This window comes from Anopheles coluzzii, chromosome 2 (genome assembly GCF_943734685.1).
Source record: "Anopheles coluzzii chromosome 2, AcolN3, whole genome shotgun sequence".
Classification (NCBI taxonomy): domain Eukaryota; kingdom Metazoa; phylum Arthropoda; class Insecta; order Diptera; family Culicidae; genus Anopheles; species Anopheles coluzzii.
In genome coordinates, this window is record NC_064670.1 from 429,427 (window position 1) to 454,673 (window position 25,247).

Sequence of the window (25,247 nt, forward strand, 5' to 3'; positions counted from 1 at the left end):
AATATAATAAACATGAGACAACACTATGGCGAACGAAAAACCATGAAGTAATGAACCGGTTCGGTAAAAGAGCGTTCCAGGACACAATTAAAATATCCCGGAAATCAACTATCTGCCAAAAATATGGTATAATTATTTAAGAACTACTTGTTATGTGCGGGAAAGATTATGAGGAACATGATAATATTTTATGTTTAGTAAATAAAAATATTCAATCTATGAAACAATAATTCTCTGTAACCAAAAATTGAGTAACATTCAAGAGCGAAGCAAATGTCCAAGAGCATGCTGCTCACGCACCACTTTCGTTTTCTGTTATTTCACTTTCGCTCTCTCCTGAAGACCTGCATAAGCTGGAGAACACACCTTTCACCGGCTTTAGAGCTGCCAAGATGTTAAGCAACGTGTTGGCTACATTGCGCTCTCTGTCTGTTTGTGGTTCGCTCTTAGTGATCGAAGAAACCTACTGGTAGAGAAAGCATGAACTCGAAATGCCGGAGGTAACTATGATCTCACGGCGGATGCAAGAGAGAATCGTTAACGAAAAGTTTGGTGAGCTTTTGGTTTCGGTTCAAGCATAGGCTCTCCGCTCTTCAGGTATGATGATCGTACCTAGTGGGGATCATCTTACGAGAGTGACTCTTTCGTTTGGGACAGCTCCAAACAGTCGGCAGTTGTGTTCCGTTTAATAGGGTGGCTCGTTCGCCTTCCATTGACATTTGATAATATACCGCGAAAGCGTCCACACACAGGTGAGCGATCGAGTGTGCGCGGTCGCTTTGTGTTCCGGTCGTCTTCAGTTCACGATCGGGAGTTTAAGCCAGTTCCGCGTTGGACGTTAATCTAAAATTTGTTTCACACTCAGAGTGCTATTGCGTGCGTGGTTGAATGAGACGCCGTTCACATACATTGTAGCCGTGTAGTGAAAAAGTACCCTCACGAGACCGGGCGAGAATCAGACAGTTGGTGGGAAGGTCCCACACGTGACCAGAATACGAACCGCCAAATTACGTGCCACAAGCGTTCTTGTTGCCAAACCAAACAACATTTGCACGGAAGCAGTACAGCAGGCAACTCCCAGCAAGCAGGTCAATCGTTATTCGAACAAGTGAGCATCGTGAAGGTGAAAATGTTCCAATAGTGGTTTGCCAGCATTATCTCCCAACGGATACAAGACGAATACAATCGAAGTGCTAGTGAAGGTGTATTATTTTTCTGCGATTCTGCAAGTTCAATTTAGGATACACAAAGCCATCCTTCCAAACACCCTTTGATCGTTGAATTATACGGTATACGCTAGGTGGAGAAATATTCAATTTCCTCTCCAAGAAGCTACCAAAAACTGGAATTCGAGAAGCACCCATTCTCGTGCACAATAGCAATAGAACGTTTTCCGCACACCGTAAATAGTGCCTGAAGAAGATTCGACGAAACGAAAATGGTAAGTGATTGTTTGCTCATTCTGCTAATGGGTAATGCGGGACAACGACGTGCAAAAAGTGCCAAATAGTGATGGAAAAGACGTGTTTGGGTCGTTCTTTTGGTTGGGAAATTGAAAAGACCAGCGATAAGTGGTCGAACAAAAGGCTGCAACATGCAAAAGAAGACATTTTGCAACGTAAACTATCCTTTAAAGAATCCATTAATCGATCATTATGCGCGCCAGCGATCAGAATAACTTATCCTTGCTGTTCTAGATTCACATTCTGCGCTCCAATGGTTGTGTTGAATGTTCTTTTTTTTGCAAAAGCATCTAAATATGACGTATCAATTCTTATTCTGGTTGAATTCAATTTTTAAATTCACTACAAATGATGTAATCGCTTACGCCAATTGAATAAATGTGCTTCCCCGGAACAGTAGCTACACTTAAACATCCGGAATCTTGTCAGTTTCGAAAATTGGATTCACATCAATGGATTTCCACAAAGACGAAGAGCCATCGAGTGAAAACAAACAACATGTTGATAGGCCTTGAATTCCAAATTCAACCAAAGTCTTGCGGAGGCTCGGCACTGAAAGACTCGGGAACACATCGGCCAAAGCTGGCTGGAAAGACGCGAATGGAACGCGCCCGGTTTATCAATAAATTAAAAGAGAAATTCGAACAAACAACGTCCCAATGCAAGGAAAGAATTTTACGATTCGTATCATAAAGACGTCGTTTGAAGGCTGACAGTAAGGAAGGAATAGCCAGTGGAAGAGTCGGGAGCAAAACAGGCCGCCACTGGCTTGGGAAATTCAGGTGGGATGGATTTTACAGCTTTTGGGCCATCGAAAGTTTTCAGCTTTCGGTTTCGGTTGTGATGTTGCGAGCATGTTTTTCTCTCTTGAAACTCTCAAACATCCATTTCATCTTGCAAGATAAAACTAAGGTTGAATAGTATGAAGCAACAAGAGAATGGGTCGCTAACAGGGTGAGTGAGAGAGTTTGAGCGAGACAGGTCGTGAAGGTGCAGCAGATCCGTACTCGCCTTTGATTAATTGAACGTGTTTTTGGGTACGCTTCGCTACACTTGTATGCTGAAGCGGTGATTCGTTTCCGTAGATTAGATCGTGAGAAAAAAGTAAGACTTTACGACCCTGCCACAGTACGAAGCTACAGAAAATGCTGCATCCACGTTACGCAACGTAAATAAATACAAGATACAATAATACAATAATTAATTTCAAAGGTTATTCTACCATCACTTTCCTTTTCACGCCCGTAACAGCCGTGAGTAGACGCCAGAAGACTGGACAAATTGATCTTCTGAATAATAAGAGCCTCACCGACTGTTTTAATAGACAGTAGGGCAAAGATCAAGCCATTTTTCGGATAAGGAATGCAACCTACCATCCATCCTATTTGGCACCGTCATCATCATCGTCTTCATCATCACCACCATCATTCAGCTTTAGATGGTCTATATCAAAATTGGTATTTTTTGCACAATGATCGAGCAGTAATCTTTCTCTGCTTCATTAAACCGATACATCATCAGAATAGAAGGTTTGTTTTAGATCGGTCTGCTATTGAAACGCAAATTAATCCATTCCTTGGCTCAAGCAGAAACTCGTTTCTCAAAAGAACCATTAAATCATTATCAGTGTAAGAAAACGAAAAATGACGTTTAATAAACAGAGACAATGTGGAAAGCATTCCATCGCAGCCAAATTTCCTTGTCAGTACATCCCAAGAATCTACCACTACGTCCTAACTAGTGCAGTATCTTCAGTCCAATAATTTATGCTACAGTGAAACGGTTTCTCTTCGCCACGCGTAGGCAGAAAACCGGAATCGAATGTTTTGACATGTTCGCTATCACTTTCCGATACTTCCTCGGAACGAACCCTTGCTGAGTGGTCAAGTGAAACAGGGTCCGATAATCGAATGATTGATCGTGTATCGATGCTATGGTGAAATGTGTCCGAACAGAGACGTCTTTCGTGACTTGACAATTTGTGCAACGAAACTGATCCACTATCTTGGACAAATCTTTCGGCTCAAAGTTGCCGCTGCTGCTACGGTCCATTAACGCCTTCGGAACACCATTTAGGCAATGCAGGAGGCTGCAGCATGCTCCACTCAAGCTCTTGCCTCTACTCGTCTGTGAGTTTGTTTCTAAACGAATAGTTTTCTCGGGCGATGTAGAAATTTCTCGTCTCGAGCTAATGGCATACTTTTTGTGTTCGCTTTCGGAATGAAAACATTCCGATTAAAGAATGAGTTCTGAATCATTTGTGCTGTTAATGGCAAAGCTTTCTACAAAGCCACAATTCGTAAAGATAGCACAAAGAAAAAGAGATTCCTTAAATCACATTGAACAACATTTGCTGATGATACTCTGTTGGAATTGTTGGAACAAGCCAAACTAGCGTCAAAGCTGAAAAAGAGCTTTATTGAAACTTGAATTCGTTAGAAAATTGAGCCATTAACAATGTGTCTGGTGCTCATCTTCTTTTATTATTTTGTCATAACATGGTCAGTAGTTGTTTAGTGACAATCATCCCTGTAATTAAAAATGGGACGGAAGTTTCATATGAAAAACCTATTCAAATACCTATTAAATATAGTTTAATAGCTATGAGCGTAGCATGGAAGTCAAGAATCATCGCCCTTTTTCATGGTTTGATGGCCTATAAAGGTGCAGTTAAAAGGATGCAATGGTATACGAAACTTAAATAATACACTTTGAATGGACTTTTAATCAACTACCCTTTAAATACAAAAAATATAGTCTATGTAAACATGTGAAATTGTACTATGCTCCCCTTAAAGCCATGCCTAGCAAATAGTAAAATGAGCAAAAACATCAGGTTGTTAATATGCACATGAGGCCCGTGGAATGATCTCTCAGTTTAATCAAATTATTGCCGCATGAATGACGTCGTATGCTCGACTGTGAGCATGAGATTCAAACAGATTTATCTTCACGCAAGCGTGCCAGATGAAGTTCTTGCTGCACATATCTTTTTCACGGTTGAAAAAAAGGTTTCCTGCATGACAAAGATGCTGCTTTAACCCGACCGGTAGTACGTTCCAGAAGATTTCACAATTGGATCGGTTCATTTCCGCCTTTCAATGACGTTTCCACGCTCATCGTCAATATAAAGTGCCCGCGGGTGCCACGTGCAGTGTGTCGTATCACACGTTTGCCGTGCGTAAATCCGAGCGCGCGGTGCAGTGGAAACAAACGTGCCTTATACACGCACGTATCTTCCCAGCCGAAATCTGTGCTTTCTCCGGTTATTTCTTCCGTGACATCGGATGGAAAAATGAGCCGTTTGAGAAGTATATTTGGGTCGGGCGGTGTTCAAGGTGTTAATGAGCTAATTGATTACGGTAATCTTTAACTATCAAACATACGTCACAAACCTCAACACTCGGCTTTTTATAGAGAGTTAAGCCAAGGAAATTGTGATAAAAACATTATAAATACATTTTTTTATGAACACTTTAAATTTGTCTCTCTCTGAAATGTATATACTAAAGCTTTTTCTGTAAATGACGTGTACTAATGGACATACATTCCGCGAGAAGAAAGGGTTCCTCCTATGCTTAAAGGGTTCCGGATGCTACTTTCTATTTCACGGCAACATAATCGTTTCCTGTGCAACTAAATAGTTACACACGAAATATAGAAAATCATCAATATTATACCACAGTCCCATACGTTTTAAAGAAACTCCTCATTCAATTGCAAAATACGTCTTAAAACGGTATTTGTAACTCGTGTGATATGTTGTCTTCAGATATTCGATACACACAATACGTGTGCTGGCTATTAGAACCGATTTTGAGGGTTAAAGCATTTAGCGAAGAATTGGGTCACCAGCATCATGCTTTCAAGCTGATCGGGGATATTGTATGAAGTGGAGCGTAAATACAGTATTGTTTCATCTCCCTACGTTTTTGGTGACTGAGCTGACCTTTTTCTTCTCCCGGGAGACTTTCTTTGATCCATCGCAGCTCAGTCTCGAGCCCGTTTTGTTTGATCATACCATTACCATATCAACAAATGTGAGATATCTTCCAATTTATGAGGCTAATTCATATGCATGCTTATAAGAGCAAGTGTACAGCTTTATGCGCATACATTGATCTTTTATCCATTTTCTTGAATTTCTCCCCTGAGATACGTTAAGTAGAGTGTGTGTGCATTTTTAGCAGCACACTCCGACGTGACTATCGACTAATTGGTTTATCTAGCATTTGAATACTTTCTTAAAAGGTGAAATTACCTTCGTGAATGAATTATCGCCCCTTCCAATCGCTTATTTGTTACAATTTTTAGCTCGTCTGGTTCGTCAGGTTTTTATTGGGCCTCTTTTTATTTCATGCCCGCTATTAACTGTATCCACCAATATTTGAGCAGCTTCTCGTCGTGATAACTTTTATATTCAAACCTATCTGCCTGATTTCACGCAATTGTATACCAGTAAGTCACAGACTTGCTTTAAAGTGACCTTCTTTGAAATGTGCCAGCATTCAAAGGCGGGGGCAATTGCAGGAATTGAAATTCAAATGTTATGCGATCCATCCATCCAACTCATTCCGTTTTTCTTTTCAGTACCCATCCAAAACATTGGAGTGTGCAATTTGAGGTCGAGAAAGGATAAAGTTTTTCGCTTCATGAAAACAGCCTAAAAGCTTGTAAAAAGGTGTCGGTTGTCGACGTAATACAGTTTATCCGTTTCGACACGTGTACAAGCTTCGCAACAATTTGCATAGCATCCATATCCATCCGAAAGCCACAGAATGGTTGATGATAATCGTTCTTGAGCTGTTGAGTTTGTGCTAACGTGGCTTCAAGATACCGGTGAAACGGTTTCGGTTTTCTTTATTTCAGCACCAACACAGTATATTATTGTTACAGGAACACGCTGTTGCTGTTAAGACGAACATTCGGCACAATTGATTTACCATTTTAAAAAATGTTTTTAATCCAAGGATTGAGAAATAGTTTATACCAAATTTTCGACAAACGCCGTTTAGGACAAACGCCTTCTTCTAAAAGATCAAATAAAAAGCTCTCAACTCAGCGTGATAAAAAGTTTACCACCTGTTAGCGTACCTTATGGTTAATGGAAAAATTCAAAACCATTTCTTCACAGCAACGCTTGCTTCAAAGTAGCGGAAGAGCTCATTTATGAATCAAATTCTTCAGAATGTTTCATCGCAAAGAGTAAAAATAGTATCCTGTACAAGATTCTCCTGAAGAAAAGCAATCTGTACATCTAATGGAGCCCTTTTGATTGCGCCCAGCCATTTGATCACGTTTCAGTGTGGAGTGAGCAAATAGGGTAAACTGTTCCCAGAAGGGTCGCGATTTCATTGATATCAACTTTAAGGATTTAAAATGAAACTCTTTGCACGAACATGTCATTCTATACAGGCCCATACGTAGCGACAGGTGCTGACATGAGAATGGCTACGTGTTTCTGAAGTGATATCGTTCACTTCGTCAGCACAAAGTTGAGAATGGAATAGCCGTAATTGAATGCAAGTGTCGCCTACGTACGTTCAAAAACTCTTGCTCCAATAATATGAAAAACTGTTACGGAGTGTTTTCTATTGAGCTGGTGATAGGAAAATATTAAACACGATTTCATGTATACTTCTCTTGCTAAAATTAAATCCACGAGCTAAGCAAAACCGCCGTTTCAAACATACACAATTTGAATAGTTTTATACATTTCTAACTTTCATTTTATGACATCGTTTAACTGGATACCGTATCGAAAGAGGTTAACCATTTCCCCTCCCGGCGCTAGCATCATTTGCATTCTTCCCTCGTTTCATCGAAAACAAACCTTGCTTGCTAGCTCGTTGTGATGCACTTCCCGCATGTTTGCTGTTTGCATCGGTGCAACAGACATCGTTCGCACCGAAACATCCAGCTGAAAGGGGGAGAAGTAAAAGAGTGAAATTATTTATTACAAAAGCGCTTGCTCCACGTGCTCACGCCACCATATTCCCGGGCTTCACACTACAACGAGACGGTACGGCACAGGCCAACACTTCGAAGCCGCCCCGATACGCTCGGAGTGCTCCGGGCTAAGTACGATCGTTGTGACAAACAATCGAAAGCACTTGCTGGCTCGTGGATGTGCTCGTTTGCTGCACCCGGATGCATGCATAAAGTGTAGTTCATAAGAGGACCAGCTGATGCGAGAACATTGTTACATCATGAAAGATTATGATTTACGCACGACCGTTGATTGATGGCACCATGGACCAGCTGGAAGTGGGTACGACTGTTTGAGCGGTTTTCCCATTTACACCTTGAAACCTGTGGGACGGTAAGTGACTGTCTCAAGGACAACGACGCAGTCGGTCAGCAAAAAGAGGAACCCGGTACCCTAGGCGATAAAATCTTAAACCGGGAAATTTATGCTTCCTCATCGGATGCGATCGATTGTTTTTTTTTTTTTTGCTGAAAAGATCGATTGAAAAGGAAATGGAAAATCAGCGGACTTCGCTTAGAGCATCACAGATTGCACCACGGTCGAGAGCGTATTGTTGATAAAACAGATGACTTTGAGATAAAAAAACGAGTCTCTGTACCGGTTGGATGTGTTCTTGATTAATGTTTGCTTTTTTCTCTGACGTTACAAGTGAGTTTGCAGCACAATTGACCTCCAACCCAAATAAAGGTGTGTTGTTCGTTTCTTTGTACGGTTATACTGGCAGAAGTGTCTTATCTCTTGCTAAATAATTATTGAGATACAAAGGCAAACCAATCGTTCCTTTTACCTGTGCCGAACGGAGCGGATCTGCTCATCGGAAGTGAACGATGGAAGCGTTGGTTGGAGTTGATTGATTGAGTGCATGTCGGGCGAAGGTGCAAGTGCCACAAACGGTTGGAAGATACTCGTTGATGGAGTTGTTGTGTAGACTTTGGTACAGCTTGTTCCATCTGTTCCATCACCTTTTGTGTACGATAAACGGCTATCAAATTACTTCGTTTGCTTCGGAAGGAAAGCAACCGGTCGCTTGGCCCGGAGTTCAATAAACACAACGGAATACAAACGAGCATTCTAGCACAAATTGAGCAACGATGCTCACCCGTAGCAAGTGCTATACCAAGTTAAATAAGTACCGAGTTCGAGGTGCTGCAGGATCAAGACTGCAATTAAGAACAAAATCTCTGTTTCTCCTTGATTGCACCTCATATGTGATATTGCATTATCAACGTACCAATTAATTTACCGGCACAGATAGACGGTAGGACGATGCAACATCCATCACTTTGTACATGAAGCCGATAATCCTTTGCACCATGGCACAGATGTGTTGTAGTTGAACATGTTTTCTCATTGTGGCAGAGAATTCGGAAATCGTACACAAATGTGATTGCATTGAACTGTTTTGTAGAGCATCTATTTACGTGAAAACTGAATAATCATGTGCATTTTCTTAATGGGACTTTTAATTACATGGTTTTGTTGATGAATTTTCTTTAACGAATTGTTTGCCTCATAAGCATTGATGCATGAAATTAATTCAAATTTTAGCTTCACCTAATGTTCACCTCATCTTACCAATCGTATCACAATCGAGCCGACGATTTGCTTTGAACGTGGTTCAGCCTTATGCAACGCATCGTTACCGTGTGGCGTGTGAACGTGAACCACCATTTGTGCATCAGCCAAGCCTCCCTCCCTTCCGTTGGATAAACTTTGCTCGGAAGTGTACAAAACCGACGATGCCTGGTAGCCCACATTCACGAAACAATAACAAATCTGCCACGGCAAATGTAGCTAACGAAGACGTGGAAGAAAACAGCTCAGCAACTACCAATGGGGGACTGGAGCAATTTGCGTGTTTCTTTTCGCCCAACCTGACAGTCGGAAGCAGCGTCGGAGAGCTTCTGTGAACCGGGAAGAAAGTGTCTGAAGAGCGTGAGCGGCAGTGAACCGCCGAGTGCGTTCAGTGCGTCAGCATCGTAAAGCACCTTAGATGAGATCAGCGCAGTCGAGGTAAGATAGCTGTTCCGACATGAGTAAACGAAGCGGTTTGGGGCGGATGCCAATAGTAAAAGTTGGCCCGCGAAGATGGTGAAGGCGAAAGTGGAACATCGCGCGTGTGGAGTCATCTCCGACATAAGAGCATAAAACGCACATTGCGAGCGTGAAAGCAGTGCTTGTGGGACAAATGCTGCCTCTAGCGCCTCCCAAACCGCACGCGACGTAATCTGCATCCGTACGTCGGCATGACGATGATTGCGTCACGACAATGACCCGCGCAATTTGGCTTGCGTTTCTTTCGGAAGTTAGCTATCCAATCTTGCGCAATGTTGCAACCGCGATGGCTGTGTTTTCCCACTGCAGCTAACTGTGTACTCAAACATGGCAATAACATGCATGAACAGAAATTATCAAATATTGGTGACATTGCAAAATCTGTACTAGAAATCTGTAGCTGCAAGCTTACAACGAGAATTTAATGCACCTTGTTGTGTTATGCTAGACATAGATTTATGACACAAAACAACCCCATTTTCACCAAGGATGTCTATTACTTCAAATGAGTCTTAAGTTCTCCTGTCTTGTCTCCTCAGTACAATTAGTAACGCTCTGCATAAATCAAACCTCAAACCTGGCTCATGAGCGGGTACAAAGCAACAGAGAGGTAAAAATGTTCCCATTGCCAAAAACCACATTGCCTTGAGTTTCGGAATGCGACGTATAAGGGTTTTGCGGTCGAGCCCACAATCGTCGTAATGTCATCATCATCATCATCATCATCGCTCTCTTGTCACCTTACATCGGTGGAGTGCGCGCCGAAACCCATCTAGTTAGCAGAGCAGTTGATGTCATCTGGAGCATGGTTTTCTGAGCACCCTCAAATGGCAGCGCTGAATCCACTACTTAACGGCTGCTTTAATTAGACTAATGTGTGTCGACGATGAGCCGAGATGATCTTGAGATGCTTCTCCGTGAATCACGTGTCGACCTTGAAAGGTGAGCGCACGATGAGTTTCCCTCCTTAGCGCCAAGAACAGGTGTACATACATGTGTGTGAGTATGTGAAGAATGTGCCCCAAAAAATGATTCATTGCTTCATTACGCCGAGAGGTGATTGCGTGCCACTCGAAAGACGCACTGACGGCCATTCCGTAGCACACACATTACATTGCCCGTGAAAGTGGATTATCTCATCCGGTAAATCGGTACGGGTTAGGAATGTGTGAACTGCTCAACCGATTCCATTTCTTTTTGCCTGCCCATCAAAAGCATTTCCCGACAAGGGACTCTGTGTGTGTGTGTGTGTGTGTGTGTGTGAGAGTGTGAGGGCTGGAACGCTGGGTTTACCTTGCCCTTAGAGCTTCTAACCGCTAACAGTACCGCAGCAACTTTCTAAGCCCTTGTGTGGTTTCAGTACACGATGCAGGAAAGCTTATTTTACGATATTGAGCTGTGCTGGGTAGTCCCGCACCAGCTGGAAACGTAACACGAATTTTGGGGAGCCTTTGAAGCAATTCATAAGTGCTCCCGCGAGGAAAATATTACAATCTCCGCATCAACCACAACATAATAAAGCAAAAGCGGTGTTAAAGGGCGAAATGTGTGGGAATATAAGCGGAAAAGGGCACCTGGCGAGAAAGAAAGACAGCAAGGGATACAGAAGAAAAGAGAGAGAAAAATTAAGTGATATAAAGAAAGGAAGAGAGCAAGAGAGATAGAGAGAGAGAAAGAGAGAGAAAGAGAGAGATACATGGAAACGATACCACACACACCCAAGCGTGGCGTTAATGAATGTGAACTGGCAGGGAAAAGGTTAACTGGCGGTAATGTCACGTGGAATTTGATCGAATTTTCTTTTCTTCGGCATTTTCTACATCTTCCCGCATGATGGAGTTTATTGGATCCGTTTTTTTGCTCTTTGTATTGTAATTACTCCTAGAGAGTCAATTTAATGTACTCGTGCCTAGCAGTTTCTTTACACCCAACACTGTACGTGCCTTTGCCATGGCGTAATCGATACTGCCGGGAGGGACACGATGATGAAAAATGTCATAAAGTGACACGATAACGGCAAGCGGTAAATGAGATATGATTCCTAGGAAAGACGTTGGTGTGAACGACTTTTTAGTGGTACGAGGCTTCAATGGCTTATTGATTGATTAATTTGAAGCACCCCAGAATACATGTCCCTCCACAAAGGATCACAATTTGTTGGCGGCGAGTTCGTTTCGAATCGATTATGTTATTTGATGAACGGCATTGATATGCCACAGTTTTATGTACCTCAAAAGCCATTAGTGCGGTTAGGCGCTTCACAGAATGTTTTGCGAAAGGAGAGGATTCCCGGTCTCATTTGCAAATGGAACGAATCATCTGCTATTCAATCCGGCTGATGTAGACTCGGATTTCAACGCGTAGCAGTTCGGCATTGCAACCTACGGCAGTCAACTGCTTTGGCCGCGACTCATCAAATCGTTTTTAAAACGATCTATGGTGCCGTCCTTGAAAGTAACCGGGGCAAAACCGGATGAAACTTGAGTCCTGCGTTCGTGCCTATGGGTTGGTGGGGTAGCCAACGAGCGTCCCGAGATGCTTTTCCATCTGATGTTACAACGATCCACAACACCGCTACCAGATGCGCAGCGCGGCGTTACCACAATATTGCCATCGAAGCGTATCCCCACAACCACCGTATGCTCTCTGGGTCAAGGCTAGGACCATACGGGGCGAACGAGCTGTTCCGCCATTTCCGGTGAACGGGTTCGCCGCTAGGCTCTACTAACCCGTAGACATTTGTCGCCGGAACGAGACAGGCAACCGCCAGCAATGGCTCTAATTATGGAAAAACCCGTACGCTGTGTGTCGGAGTGGTACAGCGTGGTACGTCGTCTCCGAACACCAAGGGGAAGAAAGTCACGGAAGCGTGGAAAATGTTTTCCACCCAGTTGTTGCTGCTCGGTAACGATGGCGCCAGGTCAGGTCAGGCAGCTAAGGCAAGCTCATTAAAAATTCATGAACACCATAATTCGGTTGCAGAAGCTCCCTCGGTTCAAAGCTCGAAAGGGTCCAGCTCCTTTGACCCACCGGTGCCTGCCACGATTTGCGTACGCACGACGCAGGATAGGGTGCAAGCTGAGCCTGACTGCGACTTTGAACCATTTTTCGTTGATTGGAATTTCAAGTTTAATTAGCTGCGCCACCCTGCGCGGCATGTACTACGAGCAATTACTCTTCGACTATGGCTAATTAATGCCGCGTTCGGTTCATTCACAAAAAGTACCCGGTTCCACACTACTATGCTGATTGTTGGTCCTCGTTTAGCACCGCAACATCGACCCACACACCGGTAGACAACGTCAAACGGATGGACACTTGCGCTGGTTGGCACAACAGCTCAATCGAGCGGACGAACGGGAACCTGTACCGGTCATTCGATAGCTCGGCAAAGTCGCATCCACAACTTGTTTAAGATTGCACTTCAAAGGACACTCCGTGGGAGCTGTAAGAAAAAGATGAATCCCCAGAGTGGCTTTCGTCAGCACCCGGGACAGCTTCCTGGAACGAAGTGAAGCATTCTGCTTCGTCCTGTTCGGCCCAAAGGGCCAGCTGTGGGAAACTCGAAGCCTGCTAGATTGTGCTGATTGACAGTTCAATTTAGTGTCATTTTCCCCAGGTATTTACCAACTGGTTTGAGAGTCGCAGGAGGCCATGGAGAACGCTTTAAGCACTTTTCCAACTTCCTAAGCGCCTCAGCGCACCGGCAGAAGTCGGGCGATGACGAGCGAAAGAAATCGGCCCCAATGGATTTGCTTCGGTTAGTTTGCCCGTTGACACGTGTTCATGCAAGCAAGCAGGTTAGGCTGAACATGACACACGTGCTAAGGCTGCTGAGCTCGGTACTGCAAAGGCGTCGTCAGTCTTACGGCTCGCTGGCTGCAATCGTGGCAAATATCTGTTGATGAGTATTGACAAGCAGCCCGAGAATTGGTGATTGCATTTTTCTCCAACTAGTTTTGCTGCTGATATCTGCCATCGATAATAACGCTGGTCTGTTGACCTGCCAGGTGTGATTCGACTCCCAGAAAAGAGCAGTACTGTTGTCATTTCGCTGCCCATGTTTTTACACCACATAATCGAGGTCAAATGATGTGTATGTTCAATAAAAAGTCACCCTATATAATAAAGTTTTCGTTTCTTGCAAGATATTTTGTTACTCACGCCAATAAACCTAACGGTTTCCCGATACTTACCTTCAAGAAGGGCGAAAAGCTTGTGTTTATGTCTGAAAATTCCCTTGCAAGATCAGTTGATTGCGACATTCCGAGCATTTTTGGGTTACATTTCAATCATCTCGACAGCAACTCCCGCCTCCGTCCCGGACCTAGGCTTGAAGAATTGTAAGATTACAATTTAACAGGAATGTTTCCACCCTTGCCACAATTCCGTTTCACGCAACAATTGTTTCGCGAAGGATGAAATAACACCAAAATACGAAATCCCTCAGGGGCCACACCAGTGCGCTGGTGATTGTTGCTTCCTCTCGCAGTGAAACTTATCCAGGGAATTGTATTGAGGCAGAGTCAACATGTTTGCTTTCTTCGACCTGCCGTTCGATTTTCGTCCTATGGTCAACTTTGTTTTTTGTCTCGACATTGGAATTTGCTTCCGGTTGGGCTTTGATTCCGCCCGAAGGCAACCTTTCACCACCACTCTCGATGCCTTTGTAGCAGCCAACAAATATACAAAACAAACTCACTACACCCTGGTCGTTTCGCTTATTGTAAGCGTTTCTTTTTATACCTCCAAAAACCGCGTGACACATGTGAAATTGGAACCAATAAAAACCGGCAGAAACAATTTTGTTTACTTGTTTTCTCTTCTCGGATAAAATCAATATTTAAATTCCCCCATGCTAATGCACAGGCGCTCACAGTGGCGCTGGCCACGGACAAGATATCGATTTACCGCCCTGCGAGAAACACCCCAAAAGTCCCCCAAAACGTGGAGAAGAAAGAAAGCTCGACCATGGGACAAGTTCGGACCTCTATTAGGCAGCCGAAAGTCGTCGTGCTTCGACCTGTACAACGACGTGCCACGGTTTTGGCTTTGGTTTCGGCAGAGCGACACGCGTCATTCGATCGTACCCGGTACCGGGTACTGCCCGAAAACAGTAATTTCATTAAAACACCGCCAAGTTCCGGCTGCTGACTATCAGCTCGCGTCGCCGCTGCGTCCCGCGTTTCGGGGAACGAACTTTCTCGCCTCTTAGTTGTCTCCCTCTCCAGCACGGTGCTGAATTGGCGCATCAGCAGCGCAAACAAACAACACATAGCGCCACATAGTTTCGCATTGCGCCCGACCAAGCAGCTCGCCTAGCAACCAACGCACTCTTGGACGGGGCCAAACAGTTGATCGACCAGTGTGTAAACATGGGCAACATGGGCACTATTGACAGCACCTTGGCCCCCCTTCGGCTTGAAATCGTGGTGACCACAAACCGCCAACGCTAGCACTAATGCTGACGCTGAAGAATGTTTTGCCGGTAACCGCAAACAAGAAAATGTCCCACTTCAGCTGGGACGCTCTGGCAACTGTTAAGGATTCCCGTTCGCTGCCACTACTGCCTTTGGCAACCTTCAATCTGAAGGGCACCACAGTTGGATGGGTCCTGCGTGTGTTGTATCGCCATCGTCACATCCTTGTCGGCGCCTTCGTCAAAGTCCTCGTCGAGAGATACTTCCCACCCATGGTCACACTCTCACTTTCACCTTCCTCCGTCCAGTTGTGCAGCGAGCAGGGCACAGCGCAATGCAAGCCACCGTTCAAGTGTTTGGCAAGCCTGTGGTAATTTCTAGTCCACGCTTGTTCTGTTTGCTTCCAGCTTTCATCACGCGCAGAAAGGTCGGAAGGTAAACGGGAATTGACAGTGGACGCTGAACAAATTGCGACATTTCTCCTCAAACATACTTCTCCGAGATGATGTGCCGTGAGTGTTGTTGTTGTTGTTTTTGTCGTCGTCGGCGTTCGGAGGAAGAGTTTGAACAAATCGAATAAAATCCCTGAGGAACTTTTCGCCGTTACACGTTAACGGAAAAAGTATTTGTCCTCGTTATTTACAGCACACATATTCCACATTCGGGGGGAAAATAATCTATTCGATCTATTTGCTCCAACAATGTTATCGCAAAACTGATTACAAAGTGTTGGTTTTTTGTTTTTTTTTTAATTTGTAGACGTATTGTTTTACTTTGTCACTAACTTGTTGTCCATTCAACTACAAAAATTTGATAAAATAAATTCCAATCCAACGAGAAAGTTTAAATGATGCGTATTCGAGGACTCTCCTCTTCTTTCACCAAGCGGATGTTTCCTTTACTGTGAGTGCCGCGTTGTGCTTTCTTTCTTTTGTCCCATTCCGCATCCCGTCGTCTTATCGAAAGTGAAAGTTTATCCAAATATCAAGCTCCCGGACATGGTGTCAGCGAGATATGCAAGCCAACGTGCGGCTTCGATGACAGCAAGACATCGGAAAACAACCATCAACTTCGGGAGAAAAAATCACTCATACTACACACATCGCTTTCACATCCGCTTGTAATTTGCTTTCAGCGGCAAAAGATTCGGCCGATTTTGTCATTAGTTGTCTAATTTTATTCCCTGCATGGTGGTGCGGTCATGCGGTTTTTGTGGTTCTTGATTGCGCCTGGCCCCACTCGCGACACACCCTTTTGGTTCGTTGCACTGTAATGTGTATCTCCGGCATGGTTTCACTCCTCCTTGGGAGCATGGTTTTATGTTTCATGTGAACCTAACCATGAAATCGCGATCGCTTTTCAATACCCGCCATGCGTGCACAGATGACTATTATGCAAATCCTCGTACCTTTCTGTGTTACCTTCGAGGGGCATAACCCGAAGTGGTAAAACCCCAGCCCAATGACGCTGCGGAACTCGTGGAGTCGTAAACTTTTTGTTCGTTTCTCTAGTTTCGAATGAGATGGTGACAATTCCGCACCACCATAACGTTTGTAGTTGCTGCTGCCCTCAGCAAAGCACAAAACTGCATCGCACAAAAGAAGCACCTTCTGCCGGTAACATTCAAAAGACGTCATCATCAGCAACCGCAACAATGTCATCTTCACCAGTCCAACAAAACTACTAGTAGTTGCAGTAGGACAAGCACCAGCAGCAGCAGCAGCAACAGCGGCACCATCACCTCCCGACCCCGAACGCTTCGGGCAATTAGGTTCCGGTTCCGTAACGGGAAGTCGGGGAATTTCTAATTAAAAACAGCAAACCACCGTAAACCCTTTCTTTCGAGAAACCCTACTGTTTCTGTTGAAACCCTCGTCCACATGAGCCGCGTAGAAACAGTCTGTACGGATGATGCTACGTAGCGGTTACGTCGCTTTGCGTGCCAAAAAAAATAAAAAAAATACCTACACACACACACACGGGGAGCGAAAATCGAAAGTTGCGCTTCCTACGAGAGAGGGCGAGAGAGGGTTGTCGTTTCTTCCTCATGTCTGATGATGGCCACGGCTTTGCCCTGGGGCCTCGGCGGTGACGATCACTTTCACTCACGGAGTGGCCCGGGAAGAATGGGAGAACAGCACCCCAATACCTGCCATATTTCGGTACAGTGAGATCATAATCTTTATAATGATCGTTTTTCAGTTATGAAGTTTCTTCTCCATGTGATTTCGCTACGAGACTCGTGCATTTTTTCACAGACCTCCTCTCCTTCGAGTGGGAAGAAAGGAAAGGGAAACGATCGTCTTGACAGGGAGGAGTGCCCATTATCTGCACCACTGCGATGTTTCGTTCCGATGTCTTTTGAACATGACCCTCACCCCTTACACTTTCTATCTCTCTCTCGCTCTCTCTCTCTCTCTCGGGTTTACCTGAACCGACGATCATCAATAAACGCCCGATCGGGTCAAGTAATCGCAGGTGATCGTGATCGGGAAGATGGATGATGCCCTTGGGTGTGGTTGGTGATTTTAAAGGCCTGCGTAGCCGAATCTCCATGCCGACCACTCATCACGGATGTGGGAACGAAATCACGTCTCACCGGTTTCACTCAAAATAAGTTCGTTTCTCTTTCTTTCTTCTTCTTTTTAGGCATTCAACATGATCGCATCGATAGTTTGCGGCGCTTTGCTGCTCTCTACAGCGACTGCCGTGGTCAATAATAATGAAAATCAATCGACACAGGAAGCTCAGCGGCGGGAAGCTCCCCTTGCAGATTCTTATGGCCCTCCGCTAGCGTCTGGACCCGAACTACCTGCACCTCTGTACGGTGCTCCAGCAGTTGCTCATTATCCACCACCTCCGCCAGATATACCTCCACCCGCTCCCGCTCCTCCACCAGTGCAAGTTCCTCACAAGGAATATGGAGTTCCGGTGCAAAGTTACGGCCCTCCAAATGTCAACATTGAGTATGGACCGCCGCCAGCACCTGTTCCGAAGCCCGTTTACCATCCACATCCCAAGCCTCAGTACCATGGACCTCCACCATCGCATCACAAGAAGTCTTCATCGTTCCTTGAACAGCTGTTCTCGACGTTTGGCTTCGGTGGAGGCGATGATGACCATCATTCCCATCACGGCCATCATCATCACGCTCCCAAGCCTGTGTATGGTCCTCCCTCCCAACCGGCACCAGTCTATGGGCCACCCTCAGGACCTGTAGCACCACCAAAGCCTGTCTACGGACCACCCGCACCTGCTCCGCAGCCGAACTATGGTCCGCCAGTCCATCACGCACCTCCGAAACCTCTGTACGGTCCCCCAAAACCTACGTATGGTGCGCCATTCCAGTCTGGCTTTTCCGTGCAGTCAGCTTCCTTCGGCCACCAGTCCGCTTCCTTCGGACAACAGTCCGCTTCCTTTGGACACCATCCCGCCTCTCCAGTCCATGCTCCACCGACTCCTCCGGAGATCAAGTGTGACGGATGGAAACCTATTGCCGGTCCCGTCGTTCAGCCTGAAGTGCATGCGCCTGAATCATCCTATGGTCCTCCGCCGAGTGGTGACTTTTTGGGCACGCAACATCAGCTTGAGTCTAGTGGTGCCAGCGTGGCAACCAGTGATATTGGGCTACAGTTGCCCAAGCTAGAGCATGGGCCCGTCTTCAACGCCCACTCAGAGCAACATGCCGGTGTGGAATTGTCCAAGGGTAACAGCTATGAGGTAAGAAGCCACTGTGCAGAACTAATTTCAGCATAATAACGTTGCTTTGTCACTCACCCCACAGGTTCACTCGAACTTCATCAGCGACTCTTATGGAGCTCCTCCGGTGGATTCATTCCTTCCCGGCAAGTACAAGCCTTCGTTTGCTAAGCCATTGGCTCCACCGCCGCAGAAGCTCCATTTTCCACCGGCTCCCCACTACGGTGCACCGCTGCGTCATCCCGGTCTTGGCATTTCACACGGCAGCGTGAGTGGAAACTTGAAACCATGGCCCGTTTCTGGCTCACCACCTCGCCATCCTATTGCATACCGCCCACCGGTACCGCAGGGTCTCATCGAATCCATTGGACATGCCGTTGAGCATCAGGAAAACTTTGGAACTAAGCCAGCCTATTCCGGCGACGTGTACCTGCCGCCGCCAACGCGTGATGTGGCTCATTCGGGTCCGTCGAGCTTGGAATTGAACGCACTGCCATCGGAACAGCCCGCTAGACCGTTCCTCACTCAGCATCAGCTGCCCGAAGCGCAATCCTACGTCCAGGAGCCACGCTACCAAGCGCATGACGTTGTTTCAGTCTCCAGCGACTGTGGACATGGCCCCACCTCTGTGGACGTCCAACAATCGATCCAAACGAACCAACTATCCATCGTCGGACCATCGGCTACGGCCAGTTACTCAGCAGATTACAGCAACAGTCACAGCGCTCAGGAGCACTACGCTGGCGAGAGTTCGAGCAGACACGTCCAAGCATCCAGCCTGCCCGGACTCGACGGAGGTCTAGGAGGGTTGGAGCTGATTTCAGCCCAGAAATCCCAGAGCCTTACCATCCCGGTGCAGGGCCAGCATGGCTCCTACCATCTGCAGTTCCAATCGGCCGATCCGCAAGGTGCTGGTTCTGCTCCACATGAACAGATCCTCTCCGAAGGGCTTTTGCAGTCAATTTTGAGTGCTATCGAACAGCCTCAGCAGCATCGTGCCACGGAAGAGCAAGATTCCTACGACCCCAACATTGATCACAGCGAAGTGTCCGTGTTTCTGAAAAGTCCCGAAGGTCAGAAAACGCTTCAAGATCACCCGAACGGGCACGTAGGTCACAAGCGATGAGCTACCACGACATGATGGAATCAAGTCCCTCTCCCAACCACCTCCATTGTTTAACTTATTTCATTCCCTGAACCATCCTTCTAAGCAATCGTCTTCCAATATCGATGCTTCCTTGCGGCACACCCTTCGTGCGGCTAATTATCAATTATACCCTTCATCGAGCATTCCCATCGTCACGAGGGCAGCATCGAGGAACGTGCCGCGCAGAGACCGCAATCTTTCATTAAGATGTCATCTTGGATGGCGTAAGCTCAGTTGCCCCGGTATCAAACAACCGCTATAGCCACGCGTTTCATCTATCATGTGGAAAGCTAGTCGGTTCATCAAACCAATGTACGAGAGGTGTGTTACACCTGGGCGGCCTTTGTGACAAGATGCTGCAAAGAGCGGGAAAATGCACCGAAATGCAGCGTGAGATGACGCTGTAGAATGAGTGTGCAAACAAGGAAGCATAGGGTAGCAGAAGGAGATGTGCGTTGTAATTAAGTATTTAATTATTTCATCTACCGTTGAACAGCGCTGTTCCGCGGTCGTTACTGTAAGGGTCGCATGGGTGTAGTGCTGGTGAGTGTATGAACGTACGAATGTATGTATACGTGTGTGAGTGTGTATTCGTATATGATAATTGTAATGTGCGTATGCTAAGTAGGTGCAAGCAACATGTAAACTACTTGGAAAAAATAAAATCATAAATATCACGGGAGGCACGGCGTACATGCATATTAATGGTGTCGTAAAACATACAAAAGCTGGGCCACGGCCCCACGATGACATGGCCGTTTTGGTGAGCAAGCGGTCCCATGGGATGAAACATATTATTACAGCTTCCCGTGTAGCAAATATCATTTGCTGCAGACAATGTATATCTCACCCGACTACTACAACCAGATACGCCGGCAGCAGGGAGACAGGTTCGCCTTCGGTAATCGTAGATTTGCTCATAAAGCAGAGATTTCTTTTAAGTCAGTCACAAAAAGTTGATATACTAGCGAACACTGTCGGGCAAATGTATTCACAAGAGTTGCGTTTTATATCGCTTTTTTCATTCCCGAGTGATTATTTAATTTTTTCTTATAGTCGTTAGTGCAAACGCGAAGGGAAATCCGTTGAATAAAATATTCTCCCAGGCAGAATTACTAATGAGTGCACTTTTATTTTTTACATTTTCCACTTTGCGTTCAGATTTTTTTCTACCCCACCCATGGTCGCATAATACCATTCAACCTTCTCTTTTTTCTCTTCCATACGCATCCGGTTCTTCAAACTGACCTACATCGGCTTCATGGTATTGATCTTGGCTTTGATTTGGCTTAACAGACCATCGAGAGCACGGGCAAAAAGTGCATGCAATTTTGCTGTAATATCGAAAACTCGTTTGCTTTAACGAATTGCCACGGGAGCGAATTGAAACGCACACAAAACCAGCAGTAATCAATCTGCGTTCTCTATGGAAATAATTAAAATGTCTATCGAGTGTTTATGTTTTCAGCGCATTGCTCTCCCCCGTTAATAATGGATCTTTTCCTGCGAAGCTCAGTGAAAGCTGTTATGTTTCTCCGGCAATCCCTAAATCCCTTGATCGACAACTGCAATCGCACAGGCCCGGTTGTCGCGCTGCTACCACTCTGTCCCTTGAGGTCGTTATGCTCTTTCCCCGGGAAGATTTACAAGTTCAAATCCCGGTCGTTTCGAGCTGAAAAACATAAATGCCGCGTCGTGATTTACTCCCACTTAGTGTCCCACTCCCGCATGCCGGTGGCAAAAAGACGTCGCAAGTTGGCCGCCGTAATCGCCATCTGGTTTCCATTTCCAACTGACATGCTGTCGAAACGTGATTGGCGCGCAATGCAACCGAGTTTCTTCCATTATGCCAACGCAGAAACCGCCTGAGCTGTTGCATGACATTCTGTCCGAAAAGCGGTTGGCGGAAAGCGACTGTGCCGCCCAGTTCTATCGCATAATTTTCACTTTACACAATCGTCTGCTTCCGGATGGAGCTGAGGCTGGCTCAGTCCATGCCAAAACAGCAAGCAGCACACAGACAGAACCCGTTTTGTCCCGCTTGGAAGCAGCAGGAGGCCGTGAAAGTGTTTTACCGACCAAACTCGTTTCCTTCGAGCGTGGCTTGGTGTGTCGTATGAGTAGGAAGCTTGGCGTAGAAATCATAGTTTTATTTTAGTAATGCATTCAATTTGGCAGTTAAATGGGCGGATTTATTGCATAAAATAATAGATGAGAACAACTTCAAACTGTTTGCAACATTTAATTGTCATTTTATTTTGTCTTAAGGGTGTGCCAATAAAACCGAACCACCATTGCATTTGACGTCAAACACATCCCGGTCGTCCGTCGCACCGTGCTCAACACCGTGCTTGCAGTCCATTTCTTGCTGCCGAACGAAAAATATACCACAGTAACCAGCAAACCATCGCCAATACCCGTGTAATTACCGGTGGTGTCTGTGGACATGGCGTGGTCAGTGCAAATTACCGAAGCGAAAACCCCATTCAAAGGACGTGTCCCCATTGCGCTGCTATAAACGTACACCTTCATTACAGCCATTTCAATAATCTCACGGATAATCAACGCTTGGTAAAAGCACGATTATCAGCCCTCTCTGACCAGAAACATTCAAACACCTTCGCATTCTATGCTCTCTTGACTACGCTTTCCATCCGTTGTTCGATGTTCTTATCTAGTAGCAGCACAAGCCAGGCCAGCACACACTCCCTGTCCCAAACCATTTGGGTGTGTGGACAGCTCGCTTGGCCAATATGAACTCCTAGCTTCACCTTCTGTAGATATAAAAAGCAGATAACACGTTCCAGAATTGTCCTCACCTGGGATACACCGAGGTTCGGGAGTTTTGCGGTTTATTCCTTTCACTCCCTCCACTTTATTGTTCTGTTAGAATGCACGTATTGTAGGGCGCGTGCTATGCGTCTGGTGTTATCGATCCGTGGCTAGATGTGTAGCGAAAAGCCTGGAAACTCCACATTCTGATTATAGAAATAGATTATTCATTTAATCATAAATTCTTGCACTCAAAATTCCACTATAATCCAGTAACAATCGTTCATTTGATATTGTTAATAGATTCGATTCGTGTTTTTGTTTTGCTAGCAATCACAGGAATGTAATGCTTCTATGCTATATTAGACTTTTTGTTGAAGCTGCAACTCCATTCCAAATCCGCCAGCTATTGCATATTATACAGCACATTCATTATTTCAGATTTGTAGATCGCAGATACATTTCATCTGTCCCTCCCATGTTGCTTTTTTCTACTACTCCTTCTAAACGATCCTACCTTTTTTGCGTTGCTCTTTTATCTGGCTGTCTTGTTTATTATCATCAAAATTAATGTTTCTGAGCGCAGTTAATAATCGTAAAACGCCAAGGTTAAAATACTTACACTGGAACTTCCTGCAGGATAATGCTGCACCACAACACCGACGGTAAGGTGCTACCCATCAAAAAAGTAGCTTTTATTTCCATTGCATCCGGTCGAATCTTCATCCATTTCGGAAAAGGCATTTTTATCGTACCATTCTCTCATTCTGAAACCGAGCTATTTCCATTACCCGGGTTAGTGGGCGCATCCTACGCGGTACCGGCGCACTGGAGGTGAACCGTAAGCTAGCCCTAAAGCTTGAAGTGTAGCACTCCTACCGTCAAAAAAGTACTCTCGTGTACTAACCGAAATATTGTCCAAAAATGATGCAATAAACATTCCGCTATATCTGAAGCCGTGTGGAAGGCTTTTCAAACCACAAGCAGATCTCTATTTACTACGAACCGTAAATACGTCCAATGATGAAATTCGTCAGTACAGTATTCTATCTATCGCTGGTTTATATCCATGGATAATACACTTTTGCCTTTGCTTTGACTTTTTAAATATTGTAGACCTCGGTTGCTGTGCCAAAGAAGAAAAAGAAGAAGGCACTTTTATACCGAGAGCTAAGGAAATAATGACGGCCTTTACAGACTTTTTAGGCGTATTAGTAAGTTACCACGCACCGGAATAGTGTCACAGTCCTTAGTACGGAGGAGCGGTCCCCCAAGTGAGTCTTGAACCCACAACGGGTATGTTGTTAATTCGTGCCAGTTGATGACTGTTCCACGAGACAGCCCTACAGCTGGTCGATTTTACGTGAATATCTAGTGAGCAATTTTTTCATATGAAAAACTACTACGTATTTTGGTGTATCGCTAATATCTTTTCAGTGTGCGGTTAAAAATATCCGCAACATCTTACGCTCATAAATCGTGCTGCTAATTTCACTTCGGCCGCTGCAGACAAAGAAATATGTGGAAAAATGGTTTCTTCAATATTTTATTACCAACTACATGGTAAGAATAGAATTCGCTTACACGTAAGAATAACAAAAAACAAACCAGCGCTAAATGATGGCTCATGAAAAGTCACGTGCATCCGAAGCTCTCGATGCATATGACGCCATTCGCTTACCCCGTCCTCCCTGCCTGGCACTGGTGCATCATCAATCACCCGTGCTCCCGGTACCGCATTGTCCAAAAGCGGAATTTGCATCGTTTATTTCATCTCGCCAAAACGAAAGTTTCCTTCCCGTCCGGCCGACCGCGTCTCACTCTCAAGCTATCCCACCACTACGCCCACGATGTCTCACTATCATGATGCATTTCACCGCTCGATGCTGCAATATCCAGCAGATCCGCCAAAGATTCAAGTGCACCAAGCAGTTTGCAGGAAATGCCACCGGCATGGGTTGATCGAGTGCCGTATGCTCTCCTCCCTCCCCTACTGGAGAATGATCACTGAAAGGCGACATGATGTTGCAATAGTTTGGCCGAAAGCACGGCGCATCTTTTTCCCCCTCTCTTCCACCACCCCTTGCGGCCGTGCTTCTGATTGAACCCCCTCGGATCAAGCTACTTCAAAGAGCGTGCTTCAGCTCACGAACCTTGGCTTCCCGGGCACGGCGAATGCCACATTGGATATTCCAGCACGGTGTTGTGAAAGAGAGGCAAATTGCCCGACGGTAGCTGCGCCCGTCCCTGAAGGAAATGCAACAGGACACAGTGGAAATAATGCAGCGAAAGGCCACACACATCTACGATGCATCCGAACAAGCGTGACAACCCGCACCTTGGAATTCTTTGCTGCGCTATTCGTTCCAACGGCCTGTTTTAGAGGGCGCCAAAAACTTTCACTTTTTTGCGCGACAGTAAAATTCGCGCCAAATCCTCCTAGAAACCGAATCGTGCAAAAAGTCAATGACTATTTGTAAAATCATAATTATTGTAACCTTTTTTACGTTTCATTTGTGGCGCTGTGAATTTTTGAAGCGTCATCATGATGCTCTTTGACAAAAGTGCGATGGCAGTACTTTTCCCACTGCACAGTCCCAATTGCACAGAATATGTTACGCATCTTTAAGGTGTACACTCTTTCGCTTTATTCATCTTCCTGGGGGATGGATCGAACGGTTTGCTTTGCCCACACAAGGACA

General features: G+C 45.4%; 1 protein-coding gene across 1 annotated transcript; it reads left to right on the plus strand.

The window, feature by feature from the left end:
* The first annotated feature begins 688 nt into the window (after positions 1-688).
* On the plus strand, positions 689-20,455 carry LOC120950799 (uncharacterized). The gene is made up of 3 exons (XM_040369124.2): positions 689-1,441; positions 17,577-18,647; positions 18,712-20,455. The coding sequence occupies exons 1-3, from the start codon at positions 1,439-1,441 to the stop codon at positions 19,750-19,752; spliced, it is 2,115 nt and encodes a 704-aa protein (XP_040225058.2). The 5' UTR covers positions 689-1,438; the 3' UTR covers positions 19,753-20,455.
* The last annotated feature ends 4,792 nt before the right edge of the window (positions 20,456-25,247 follow it).

Bases quoted from the DNA above. Each gene is read 5' to 3' on its own strand.
- LOC120950799 (XM_040369124.2), top strand. The intron at 18,648-18,711 runs GTAAGAAGCCAC...CTCACCCCACAG, and splicing joins CCAAGGGTAACAGCTATGAG to GTTCACTCGAACTTCATCAG.